Source organism: Sciurus carolinensis, chromosome 3 (genome assembly GCF_902686445.1).
Source record: "Sciurus carolinensis chromosome 3, mSciCar1.2, whole genome shotgun sequence".
In the NCBI taxonomy this organism is placed as follows: Eukaryota; Metazoa; Chordata; class Mammalia; order Rodentia; family Sciuridae; genus Sciurus; species Sciurus carolinensis.
In genome coordinates this window covers 121,507,089-121,520,584 of record NC_062215.1, presented here as the reverse complement: position 1 = coordinate 121,520,584, position 13,496 = coordinate 121,507,089, and the positions used below count along the sequence as shown (strand labels likewise).

Sequence of the window (13,496 nt, the reverse complement as noted above, 5' to 3'; positions counted from 1 at the left end):
AGGGCCTCGCTAAGTTGCTGAGGCTGGTTTGAACTTGCAATCCTCTAGTCAGCCTCCTGAGTCACTGGGATTACAGGTGTAGGCCACTGTACCTGGCAAAATCACCTGTTTTTGAATCAAGAAAATTTTCATTGTGACCTGGTACCTGTACCTATGAATTATATGTAAGGTTATCTCCCAGTCTAGAAGTGGACAGTCCAACTCCAAATTTTCACTCCAACAATATAGACTTGGTCAAAAACCTGTTCCTGCAGAAAATACTCCCTTCATTTTATATAAAGGTGTTCGCTTTCCTTAAGTACTTTGACTCAAACTGAGGGACTTGGGGCTTCTAAACAGACAACCTTCCTTTATCAAGTAACAAAATAAACTTCTTGAGATTCCTCCTCATAGAAACTTCATAAAATAAATAATAGAGGGCTGGGGCTATAGCACAGTGGTAGATTGCTTGCCTAGCATGTGTGAGGCTCTGGATTCAATCATCAATAATGCAAAAGAAAGAGCATAGGACATAAAATGCTAGTAGGACATAATGTTACATTGTTCAAAACACATGGAACAGACTGTAGAAAGAGATGGAATAGTGGTAGACAATTAAAGCAACTGTAGCAGAAAAGCTCATACTAGGGGTACTAGTAATGTAACACTACTTAACAATTTCCATTTGCCGCTCCTCTTCATTTCTGTTAACTTGGATAGTAACACAAGTATGATCAGTGAGATTGGAGAAATGGAAAGCCTCATGTGAGATTCAACATTGGAAATGTAAAAGTGTGTGGAGAGTTCAGTGAGAAAGTGAAATCTTATAGTTGTTGGACTATTATTTTTTTCTTTTAACAAGGAGCATGCCTTATTATACCAAAAATATCCACAAGTAGTTAATGTTATTAGGAAGCATCAACCATCTACCTGTAAGTGCTTAGAAGATAGGGGATTTATCTTATTTGTCTTTGTATTCTTAACAAGCGGGACTATATTTGGTATATTACGGAGGACCAGTAATTGTTTGAGTGATTCAACATGTGGCCTAATACGGTCATATAATGGCAAGAGGCAGTTTTAGAAACATAATTCTGGTTCAAGGTAGAGCTATTACTTCTTAGATAGGGCTTGAGACTCCAACAGAGAATTATTTTTTGTTCATGTGGAGGCGAAGGCCAGGATTTTGGCAGCCCTGTGAAAGATCAATTTTAGTTTTTCCCATATGCATTGGTACCCAACCTCACTGCACAAGGGATTTGGCTGTTTAAGAAAGTGGAGTCTATTAATAAATCTTTATAATAGTACAGAAGAACAACAATATGTTGAGTGTATTTGTCCCATGCCAATTTCGAAGCCTATTTTTCACGTTTACGTAGGTTTTCCCCAGAGTGAGTGATTCTTGATCTTTTTTATCATTATTTGCATTAATAAGTTATTATTAATGGAATGTGCTCTTTGACGCTTCGAAAACTTGCTCAACATAGGCCCCAAGCGTTCCTCTAAGCCTCAGGGAAAACCACTGAGGCTGAAGCCGGTGCCCAAAGCCACACCTACCAAGAGTCCTAGGAAACTTGGTCTGGCCTGGCGCAGACTCAGCTGTGGCGACCACGCGGTGCATCGGAATCCCGCGGCTCGCATTCCACCCTTCGCGGTGGGAGGCGCGTCCCTCCCGTCAGTGGGTCAATTCCGCAGGTCCGCAGCACTGGGGCCAGCTCCCCTTCCAGCAGGAGATCCCGGCCCCGGGTCGGCACGCCGCTCGCCGAGCTCATTTGCATAAGGACGCGCGCGACGCCGGCGAGGGGGAGGGCGGGCGCGGCTGGGGAGGCGGCGCGCGCGCGCCCTGACAGCTCGGCTCTGCTCGCTCACTGGCTCGTCCCCGGCTTCCGAGCACAGCATGGCGGTCAAGGTGACTCCAACTCTCTGCTGCTGCCTTTATTGCATAAGAGACATTCCAAGGGCCCTGCTTGCAGCCCCTCACCTCTTTCCATTTCCTTCTTTGCCTGGTTCTTAGATAGCGCGTCCTGGGGCTCCAGCTTGCGGGTGGGAGAGCTGACGGACAAGGATCCGAGGGAAGAGGATGCCCGGCTGGGGGAGGGGAAGGAGGAGGGATTGTGAGTTGGAGGGGTTTGTGAGGACCACCGGCCAACGAAGGAAGAGTAGTGTCCTGCCCTAGGTACATGGGATTGGGAGCCCGGAGTTGAAGAGCATCGGAAAGGGAGTGGGAGGAAGTGGCAAGTAAAGCCGGGGATACCTAGGGCATCAGTGTATTGCGGTGGGGGAGGGGGTGAGTACTGAGTAATTTGGGGCCTCAGTACTGCGAAGGGCAGTGGTTGACATTTGCGTTGGAGGTTGCAGGATGTCGAAAGTATTTGTATTGGTGGCGGCTCTCATATTTTAGGTTAGATGGGGAACAAGAAGGGCGCCGAGATCTTTATATGTTATTGCTTTCCAACGGGAAGAAAGGCTACTAAGCCTTGCCGTTAATTTAGGTGTTTTGACTATCCTGTTGCTCCACTCTTGCAGGCCTCTTGATTTCAAGGTTGGTGGTTGCTACTGTGTTGTGGAGTAAAATAAAAGATTGCTATTCATTGCCTTCCCTTCCCAGTTCAGAGGAAGCCCTATGTGTAATTTGCCATATCCCAGGCTATTCACACCCGCCTTTCCACCCCCATTGTCACAGATCTCCAATTTGACAGTTGTTATCAGCAATTAGGGCTTTTGGATTGTTTTAGACTACATGCCCTTATAAAAGATAAGAGCATTGATTGTTAGCAGATGTGAACTCTAATCTGGCGATTGTGTGGGCTATAGTGAAGCATTAACCAACTTTTCTTTTTCTTTTTTTTTCTTACAGGTGCAGACAACCAAGCGAGGTGATCCTCATGAGTTAAGGAACATATTCCTACAGGTAAATTAACTAATGTAATGCATGTTTCATTGAAAAAACAAAAGGTATAATCATTAGTCCCTTTGAAGCCTTAACTCTGAGGAATGTTCTATTTTCATATATTCTTACATTACTAGACAATAAGCTTATCATTATCTTTTTAATGTTTGATTGAAGATTTTCCTTTCTGTTACAGGCTGATAAGATGTTTTCCTCAGGTCTTAAACCAGGCATCTGTAATCCTAGTTATTTGGGAGGCTGAGGCAGGAGAATCATCTGGGTGACATAGGGAAATCTCATATCAAAATAAAGAAAAAAATTTTCCTTAAATTACTGTTTTTCTTTACATGACATAAGTTGTATAAAAGTAGACTAAACAGAACTTCCAGCTTCCCCTAAATACTAAGGCTAAGATAAAATTTCAAAATGTTATAAGTGCTCTTGTATAATTGATAGGTGTAGTGACTAATTGTTTGAAAGTTGCATGTTTATAAAGTTTTCCTACTTAAAAACGATCCTCCATGTACTTTGTTACAGAGATAAGGCTATTATAGGTATTCTTAATTTGTGTGTCCCCCCCATTTATATTATATCCATAGGCCTTTGGGGGTTTTATTACAAAATGTTACTTTTGCCAGGTGCAGTGGTGCACGCCTGTAATCCTAGTGACTTGGGAGACTGAAGTAGGAGGATTGCAAGTTCAAAACCATCTCAGCAACTTAGCAAGACTCTATCTCAAAAATTAAAAAAGGCCTGAGGATGTGGTTCAGTGATAAAACCCCTCTGGATTCAATTCCTGGTACCCAAAAACAAAAACAAAACGTTGCTGTCTAAAATTCTTGCAAGGACCTACTTTAACTTCTACTAAGCTTTTAGGATCAGAGACTTGCCTATAGAATTAACAAGGGGGAAATAAAAAGGTTGGTTTAGTTTTTTGTTTTGCCTTCTTAATTTCAAGAATTTCCTATATAGGAAATTGCACTTAAGAAGTAAATGTAAAGGGAAAGAAGTCAGGGTGTTTTGTTAAATATTGTGTTTTTCTCTGAAATCTTCTTTTGAGAATTTATATTCTGGATCTGGGTTCTTGTGTAGACACTTTAATCTTGGGCAGATTCCTGCTGGGTATTATTTTCCTCTGTAAAATGAAAGGTGACCTCCAAGGTTCCTTCCAATTCCAAAAGTCTGTGATTCTATATTAGGAACAGATTCTAACATACTCTGATGCGCCTGGAATAGATGACATTTTTATCTGAGACATGTGGTTTACTTAAACTATTGTTGGGGAAGAGGCTGCATAGATGACCATCCATGTGTATAGTTTATGAAGAAGAATTAGTAAAGGCTGGGAATGTAGCTTGGTGATGGAATATAATATACTTGCCTAGCATGTGCCCTGGGTTTGATCCCCACCCTGAAAAACAATTAGGAAAAATGAGAATCTTAAATTTTGTAAAATATATTATGGGAGGTATCTTTTCTAGAACAAAAATAATTATAATAGGACTGCTCCATTTGTGGCCTGAAATCTTTATTTTTCACAAATATTCTTGAGAATACCCAAAAGTATATCAGTATTAACATATCATATGATTATATTCAATGTTTTGTGAGGAATTCCTTTGATATAGTTAATTTTATTTTCTAGATTTGATTGGCATGGAAGAAATCAGTTAGGATGTTACATGATGTAGTGAAAAGAGCATTATCCAGGTACCAGGAACACTGGTTTAATTCCCAGGTCTGCAACTACCTGACTGTTGTGTGCTTAGGCTAATTATCTAAGCTTTCTGGGATTCATCTTCTCATGTGGGATTCATGAACCATAAGGGAATGGGAATTGAGGTCCTTCCAGCTTTAAAAATTGTATAGGAAAAAAAATCTGTGATTCTATATTGATTGTTTTTGGAGAGTTGTGTTCATGGTGGTTGTGGTGGTGGGAGGGCTTGAAGGTACAAGGAGAGGGGCCAGGACTCTGCTCACCTCTTTGACAACTTTTACATCTTACCTTTTTTTTTTTTTTTTTTTGGGGGGTGCTGGGGATCGAACCCAGGGCCTTGTGCTTACAAGGTAAGCACTCTACCGACTGAGCTATCTCCCCAGCCCCTAAATCTTACCTTTTCAATTAACGTTTTGCGTGTACTATCACTATCGTTTTACATATTATTATTTGGCAATGCTGGGGGTCAACCCTAGGTCCTCAGGCATGCTAGGCAAGTACTCTACCACTGAGCCTTACCAGTCCCTTACAAATTATTTTGACGTTGCTCTCATTTTATTTTTATGTTGAAAACTTGTAGAATTTATAACTGCATATGTAGCACAAAGCATAAAGCATTGACTCAGACATTATTAATAAACAAGAACATGTAGATATTTACCTTTAGAAAAGCTAAAACAGAAAGATAAAATATAGCTAGCTGGATCAACAGGAGGACAGTTGCAAGTATTATATTAGGTAACTTATAATACACTTCAAATTATAGTTAAGCTTTCAGGTATTTTTCCAAAATTTATTATAGATGCATATGATCTATTAATATTTTGGATATAATAGAAGACAAAAATACATGCTAACCATATATTTCTTTAGCACTTAAAATATTTGCCTGGCAGATATTTACTGAGGACTCTTCTGTTTGTGGTGCACTTGTATTCAATTATTCAGTAATAAATACCAAATTGACTAATAGAGACAGAGGATTGAGCCAGGACTTGAATGATGATGGGTATGTGACTGGACAAGCCTGTCTCTGAGGCCCATTCCATCTCTAACTCTCTGGGGTTGAGGATATTGAGAATAGTAAAGGCAAATGCAAAGGCTGTAGTAGTAGAGCGATCAGACTGGCTTGCCTAGAACAGAGTAGCCATGTAATGATGACAGTGGCTTAGAGATATTGATCATTTAGTGTTCTGTACATTGACCCAGTACTCTTAAAGAATGGTATGTTAATTTTCACAACTTCTGAGTTAGGTTTAGTGCCCCTGTTATGTAGATGAAGTTAAGTGACTTGGTTAATGTCACTTAGTTTAATAAGTGGTAGAGATCAGAGTTCAAATCGAACTCCAGAACCCATTATTAACCTTTATACTATATGTGCTTGTAAGATTTTGAAATGTGATGATTTTTGAAAGACAGGCATGTCAGGGACTAATGGCAGCTTTGTTGTGTTAAGAAGTAAAAAGAAAAAAAAATAATAACCTGGTTACTTAGGCAATGAAATAAAAAAGTGCCTTTACGCTATAACTACCTAGAACAGTTGGCCAAGGAGTTTGGATTTGAAACAGTAGGGAGGCACTGTGGGTTTCTGAGTGGGCAAATTGAAGTGGTGAATTCTGGCAGCTCTTTGTGTATGTTGGATAAAGTGTGGAGAGATTGGAAGTAAGTGAGGCGATCAGCTAAGAGGCTATTGAAATAATACATGTGGGAGATAATGACCTAGAGTGGCTGATGACTGGGTAATGGAAAGGAAGGACAATACCAGGGACTTTGTAAGGGAAGAATCTATTGATTTGGTATTATATATGGAAGTAAGAAGAAATAGTGTACCTGGCATTTTTAGGATAGATATTAATTTATTAGGCATCTATTTGGGGGATTTTTTTCATGGGATGGGGTTGTTTGATTGCTAAATAAATGTGAACCATTAAATTAAAGTCAGGTTTGTACAGGTTTGGTTTGATAGATGAATCCTTGTAGTTAGGAGAGTTAAATGTAGAATAAGCAGGGCAGGATCAAAAGCTGATTTATAGATAATGCTCATAATTGAAGTGGGAAGGAGGAGGAGGAGAACTAGGGATAATAGTTCCATGGGAGTTTAAAGTTGGAGTTTCACAAAAAATGTTAAGTCATAGTTTAAGATATAGATTGTTATTATCATTATGGTTTGGTTTTGGTAAGATTTGGGGATTATTTGAGTTCAGGGCCATTTGAACTAGACTACAGAGTACAACCACAAAAATGGGAAGTTATACTCCATATATGTATGATATGTTAAAATATATTCTACTGTCATGTATAACTAAAAAGAACAAATAAAAAAAGAAAGACTCCAGAGAAGATTTAATTTTTAATTTTAAATTTTAGAATACAATTGAAAGCTCTTTGTAAAACTTAGATCTGTGGTAATAACCATCTAACTTCACAATAGTATGGCTCAAAAATCATTTGTTGTGTAAAATAATGAAATGTTCCTTTTTGAAAGTATAGATGTATTCATTTAAGTGGAATTATAAGTTTCTGAGAAGGGCTTTATAAGAGTAAAACATTAATATTTTGAGTATAGAGAAATAGGTTCACTTTTTTCCTGTGTTCTTTATTGCTTCTCAAAATTTGATGAGCTATGTTTTCTTTCTTTCTTTCTTCCTTCTTTTTTTTTTTTTTTTTGTGGTACGGGGGATCAAACCCAGAATCTCCAACATGTTAGGCAGACACACTGCCACTGAACTACACCCATAGCCCACAGGCCTTTTTTAAATTTTATTTTGAGACAGAGACTTGTTAAGTTGCCCAGACTGGCCTCAAACTTGCAATCCTCCTGTCTCAGCCACTCTAGTAACTGGGATTATAGGCATGGACCACTGTGCCAGCCAATGAACTGATTTTCTGTTAGTTAAAAAAAAAAATTCACTTGAATTCTGCTTTTTTCCCTGTGTACCCTCAACCTCCAAGTTCATGAAATTGGAGCACCACAAATGAATTCTTATGTGTTCTACTGTGCAATAATTTTACAACCCATTGTTAAACTAACATTTTACGATTACCACCCTTAAAATTGTCATTTCTTGATTTATCTCTTTCTTCTCTTACCTTTCTCACCCACACACTATCATTGACCCAGTTTTGCTACATCAGAAGTATACAGTAGCAAAAGGATACAATAGAAGCAGTGAAGAGGCAGGTGAGGTAAGGACAACAGAAATGTGACAGGCCGTTTGTTATAAGCCTGATGAATTTCAGAATGAAGAGTTGATGTTTCTGTGCTTTCTGGCAAAAATCTCTTCAGTGAATGATTTTTTTTAAGATTTCCTAAACTTCTTTAATTGATAGACTTTCCATTGTTCATTTATCAGTGTGTTATATGGTAAAAGCAACACAGATTAAGATGGTACAACTATATAAGCAGAATTCAAGTGAATGCCAGACCAAAAATTTACTGAAAGATAGAATTCAAATATTTTGATCCTGTTCTTTTATTCACTCGTACCAATGTAACAGTGAAGATCATATTCCAGATAATATTATGAAAATGCACTTTTTTCTTTCTTGTTTATTTTAAAGATTAAGTAGGAGATGATGCTAATGTCAAGCAATGAATAATTCTTTCTTAGGGTTTTTATGATGACATAATTATTGGTGGAAAGAAATGACCTTTTATTCAATAAATATTTGTTTGCATACTATGCATTTGCTTATGTTTGGCAGAAGGCTAGAGTTTAGAAGGAAATTAAGTAGGGCTTTTTAACCAGGGGAGCCTTTCTCTTTATTGGCATATACAGTAGGGTTATCTTTTCAGAAGTTTGGGATATGTGCTGTAATGGTAGAGTCCAAAAAGGATTATCAAGTATAAAAGGGTGATAACATCTGCTGAGGCCAAATGTGGAGAAAAAGGGCATTCTCATACAATATTTGTGGAAACAAAAACTCTTTTTAAAGCAATCTGGCAATGGTTTAAAATAAAAAGTAAATATGTTGGTTATGGGAAGCTCTGGGTTCAATCTGCAGGATAGCAAAGAAATAAAGAAAAAAATAATTTGAACAAAGAAATCCTCTTCTTAGAATATTTATCCCAGAGAAATAAAAATACTTGTAAGAAATATATGTATATGAGCTTGTTAACTGCAACACTCTTTTTTTTTCCTCAAGAAAAAAGGAAACAAATGCTATTAAGGGAAGATGGTAGAAAAATTGTGGATTATGTATACTTTGGAGAATAGGCAGATACCACCAAGAATGAGACCTATTGCTGCTGATTTAGAGGAATTTCTAATGTACTATTAAGTAAGAAAAGATGAAAAGAAGCTTATGTAGCATGATTTTGTTTTGTAAAACAAAGTAATTTCCTGTGCTTTTTGGATATGTATTACATGTACATATGTTTGTGTTTGATTTAACGAATATCGAGAATGATATGGAAGGATGGATACTAGGTCATTAACTTGGTTGAGGGAAAAATGAGGAAAATAAAAATCATCTGAATGTTTGTATATTAAGCTTTGAGCAAATTAAAAAGTAAGAACTTAATTAATATAAAACTTGAAGTTCAAACAGGGTTTCCCAGCATAAATTGGGTTATATAAACACAGTGTGGGACACACAGAAGAGGATCTATAGTTTTATTAGCCATTCCTGATAAGGGTTTTTGTCAGTTCTTTAGAATACAGGAATTGAGGATAACCTTTGTTTTTGTTTAAGGAAGTACTTATAAACTATATAGTGTTCTGATTTTTTTTTTTTAACGTGTTAGGACAGATTAGCACTATAGTGAGATTTGTCCTTGAATCATTTAAGAAGGATTAAAAAATGATTGACAAGAAAATTAGTGTTATTATTAAATGCTCTGTTATAATCTACTACCAATCAGTAATTTTTATCTTTTTTTTTTTTTTTTTTTTTTCCTGAACTGGGATTGAACCTAGAGATGCTTAAACTGAGCTATATCCCCAAACCTTTTTTTGTATTGAGATAGGGTCTTGCTAAGTCACACAAGCTGTCCTCAACTTGTGATCCTTCTGCCTCAGAGTTGCTGGGATTATGGGCATGCACCCCCATACCCAGCCCCAATCAATACATTTTTAATTGTCTGTTATGTGCCATGCTGCACACTGTGTAAAGTTCTACCTTTATGAAGATAAGATAGAGGAATTTAATGAGGATAGGAACAGGAAAGATGAGTTCAGTTACGGGAGATCCTTACATTGTAGGAGCAAGACAAAAAAGATAACCAATTGTAATAAGTACAGTAAAAAAATAAACATAATGATGAAAGGTTCCATTTTTCAACATTTTTCAAGAGGGTGGTCAGTGAGGCCCCTGAGAAAATGATGTTAGAATTGATAATTAAAGTGTTAAGTAAAGGTGAGGTGCTGTAGACACGTCCAAATAGATGACTCACATGCACACAGGCTTAGAAGTAGAAAAGGGTTTGGAATGTTCAACAAACAGAAAGGAGGCCAGTGGGCCAAAGCATCAGTGAGGAAGGTTGCGACCGGTCAGTTAGAAATGAAGAAGGAGCCACATCAATCAGGATCTTGTGTATAGGCCATGAAGAAGAGTTTGAATTTTTTCCTGGGAGCAGCATGGAAGCCACTGGAGGTCTTTTGTCTTTCCCTTTGGAAATGGAATGATTGAACTTATAATTTAAATAGATCACAGTGATAGATAAACTGTTTTTTACATATCTATGCTTTCTTGTGGATGACTGCTTTGTATGAACTGTGAGTCTATCCATTTAATTTCCTCCTAGCTATATAGTTTTCTTAGAACATGTTAACTGTGTGAAAGTGGAAACTCTTTTCCTTCATGAGGCAGAATGTAGCTGGAGCCTCCATGGACTTTGTAGTCTAACCTGGGTTTGAATCCTCATTTGATTCCTTTTTATAGTGTGGTGTCAGGTGTTTACATTTGGAGCCTGTTTTCTCATCTGCCTTAGAAGGGATACTACAGCTCGCACAGAGAGATGTTACAAAGATTGAACAAAGTGTTATGTAAGCTATGCCTGACACATGGAGAACCACATAAAAGGTAGTTTTGTTGTTGTTTGTTTTGCTCCAAGGAATGAACCCAGAGGCACTCAACACTGAGTCACATCCCCATCCCTTTTTATTTTTTGAGACAGGGTCTCACTAAATTGCTGAGGCTGGCTTTGAACTTGCAATCCTTCTACCTTAGCCTCCTGAGCTGCTGGGATTACAGGTGTGCTCCACCTCACCCAGCTAAAGCTAGTTTTTTGTCCTCTTTCTTCTTTTCCAAGTTGAGATGAGGACTTCTCCCCCACCCCCCTGAATAACATCTGAGTCTCTTCTCTCCCCCCAACTAATGCTGGACTTAATAAAGCAACTAAGATGTTAGTGTGTTTATGATTTTGTACACGTAATCAGCTAATCACATTCTTGAGACATGCAACCAAAGATCTTCACAAATCCCTGTATTCAGAAATATCAACACAAGAGGTAATTTCTCCAATGCTATAAGGTTCTGAGAAGAGATATAGCCATAGTGTAAAACTGGAAGACTTGAGAGACTGTGGCAGGTATTTGCAGTTTTCTTCTGAACCTTCAGTTGCTTAGGACCAAAAAAAGGAAAAGGCAGCCATAGCTCTGAAATACCAAGACACAGACCTGAAGGATAGACTTGTGGTTCATTCTTTATATGTGCCACGTTTTCTTCTTTTTATTTACTGTCTTCCTGTTCTGTCTAGCTCTTTTTTCTTCTTCTTCTTTTTTTTTTTTTTGTGGTGCTGGGGATTGAACCCAGGGCCTTGTGCATGCGAGGAAAGCACTCTACCAACTGAGCTTTATCCCTGGCCCTCTGTCTAGTTCTTATGGAAATGTCTGAAAGCATCTTCCACTGAAATCCTTGCTATGGACAGCACCAGGCTTCTAGAACTGAAAGAAACACATTTTGGGGCTTCACAGATGTTAAGTAGGTACTCTACCACTGAACTACATTCACAGCCTCTCTTTCTTAATTTCTAAAATAAGTCTAGGAATTATTCCCTGCCACCCCCACCCCAAACTATGTACCAGAGAGATAAAGTTGTCTCATTAGTTAGATTTTGGTTTGAAATCTTACTCCCGGAACTTTTGAGTAAGCCCCACTTGAATCATTTGTCCATATTTTAAAGGAAAATTAGCATGCAGTTACCAGAGGCGGCAAGGAAAAATGGGCAGGTTAAAAACAAGAAATGTAGAGGTGCTACATATAAGAGACTGGAAAACCTAGGATCCTGGAGATAACTCAGGAAAGGTGGGAGACAGAGATGAAAAGAGACTTTGCATCTCCAGATAGTCTCATCAAGTCAACACTGCTGTATTCAGTAGCTCTTTTTTTCTAGCACAACTTTCATGCTACCTGCAAAAATACTTTAACAACAAACCAAAATGTGGCCCTCTAAAGAAATGTATCCTCGCCCTTTCTTTCTTTAGATACCTCTACTCTTCTTTCTACTAGTGTTCTTCCTCTCAACTTCATTCTTGTCTGCTCCCTCCCTTTTTCTCATCCGTGACTCAATATTTTGAACAGTTCTGTTCAACTCAGATTGTTAATTGATTGTCCTAGTAGGAGCCAGGTATAGTTTAAGGAGCTAGAGGTATGAAGTTGAATAAGACATCTTGGTTCTTAGAAGACTCATAGCCTGGTAATTTAAATTACATAATCATGCATCAATACTTTTTTTTTTTTTTTTTTTTTTTTTTTTTCTGAGGTGGGGTCTCACTATGTCATCCAGCCTGGTCTAAAACTCCTGGGTTCAAGTGATCCTCCTGCCTCAGCCTCCCCAGTAGCTGTTACTGCAGGCATGCTATCACATCTGACTCATAAGTACAATTAAAAAAAATTAGAACATTCTGAAAAGGCTAAAGGTTTGAAGTGCTTTCAACTCTCCCAGATCCCAGCATTTCCCTGCTTTCTATGAAGTAATCACTATTTTTTTTGTACCAGAGGAGCTTAACCATTGAGCCACATCCCTAGCCTTTTTTTGTATTTTATTTAGAGACAGGGTCTTGCTGAGTTGCTTAGGGCCTTACTAAGTTGCTGAGGCTGGCTTTGAACTAGATATCTTCCTGCCTCAACCTCCGGAGCCACTGGGATTACAGGTGTACACCATTGCATTATCACTATTTTTAGTTGGTTGTGTTTCTTTCTGATATTCTTCTGTGCATTTACTTAGAAAATATAGAGTTTGTGGTTTTTAAGAAGTTAACTGATAAAAGCTAATGCTTAGTGGGTCATTGTTATGTATTAGACACTATTTTAAGGGTTTTATACAATCATTGTATTTAGTCCTCAGAACAATTCTATAAGGTAGATACTATTAAATTCCTATTTATTTATTTATTTATTTATTTATTTATTTATTGCAGTGCTGGGGATTGAACTCAGGCCTCATGCATGCTAGGCAAGCATGTTATTACTGAGCTATTCCTCGCTTAACAGTTTATTTTTTCTTTCTTCCTTCTATCCTCTCTTTTTTTGTACTGGCAATTGAACCCAGAGGTGCTATGAACTACATTCCCAGTTCTTTTTTTTTATTTATTTATTTTAATTTTGAGACAGGGTCTCATTAAGTTGCTGAGGATCTGGTTGAGTTGCTGAGGCTGGCCTTGAATTGGCAATCCTCCTGCATCAGTCTCTCGAGTAGCTGGGATTATAGGCCTGAGCTACAGCATCTGTTTTATTTCTGTTTTTATTTTTATTTTTCTTTGGTTATGGGGATTGAACCCAGAGCCTCACACATGCTGTGCACTTGCTCTACCACTGAGCTGTAATTCCAATCATAGTATTCCCATTTTACACAGGAGCAAACTGCTCTATAAATGTTAAGTAACTTGCTCAAGTTATATAGTAAATGGAGGAAACTTGCTTTATGTATTTTAATGCAACTTTTTTTTTTTTTACTTTATATTATTT

The 13,496-nt window shown here is 37.9% G+C and overlaps 2 protein-coding genes across 3 annotated transcripts in view; one reads left to right on the top strand and one right to left on the bottom strand.

Annotated features, from left to right (window-relative positions):
- Positions 1 to 1,727, bottom strand: part of Hat1 (histone acetyltransferase 1) — an 85,337-nt gene extending 83,610 nt beyond the window's left edge. Inside the window, exon 1 of one of the 2 annotated variants that reach the window (XM_047543413.1) lies at positions 1,537 to 1,727. In XM_047543413.1, the coding sequence (XP_047399369.1) occupies positions 1,537 to 1,620 (84 nt within the window). In that variant the 5' untranslated portion in view covers positions 1,621 to 1,727. The remainder of the gene's footprint in view (positions 1 to 1,536) is intronic. The other variant, XM_047543414.1, reaches the window with a different exon arrangement.
- A 10-nt stretch (positions 1,728 to 1,737) lies between these two features.
- Slc25a12 (solute carrier family 25 member 12) overlaps positions 1,738 to 13,496 on the top strand; it is an 87,705-nt gene continuing 75,946 nt past the window's right edge. Inside the window, exons 1-2 of the mRNA XM_047543411.1 lie at positions 1,738 to 1,888; positions 2,837 to 2,890. Of these exons, the coding sequence (XP_047399367.1) occupies positions 1,877 to 1,888; positions 2,837 to 2,890 (66 nt within the window). The 5' untranslated portion in view covers positions 1,738 to 1,876. The remainder of the gene's footprint in view (positions 1,889 to 2,836; positions 2,891 to 13,496) is intronic.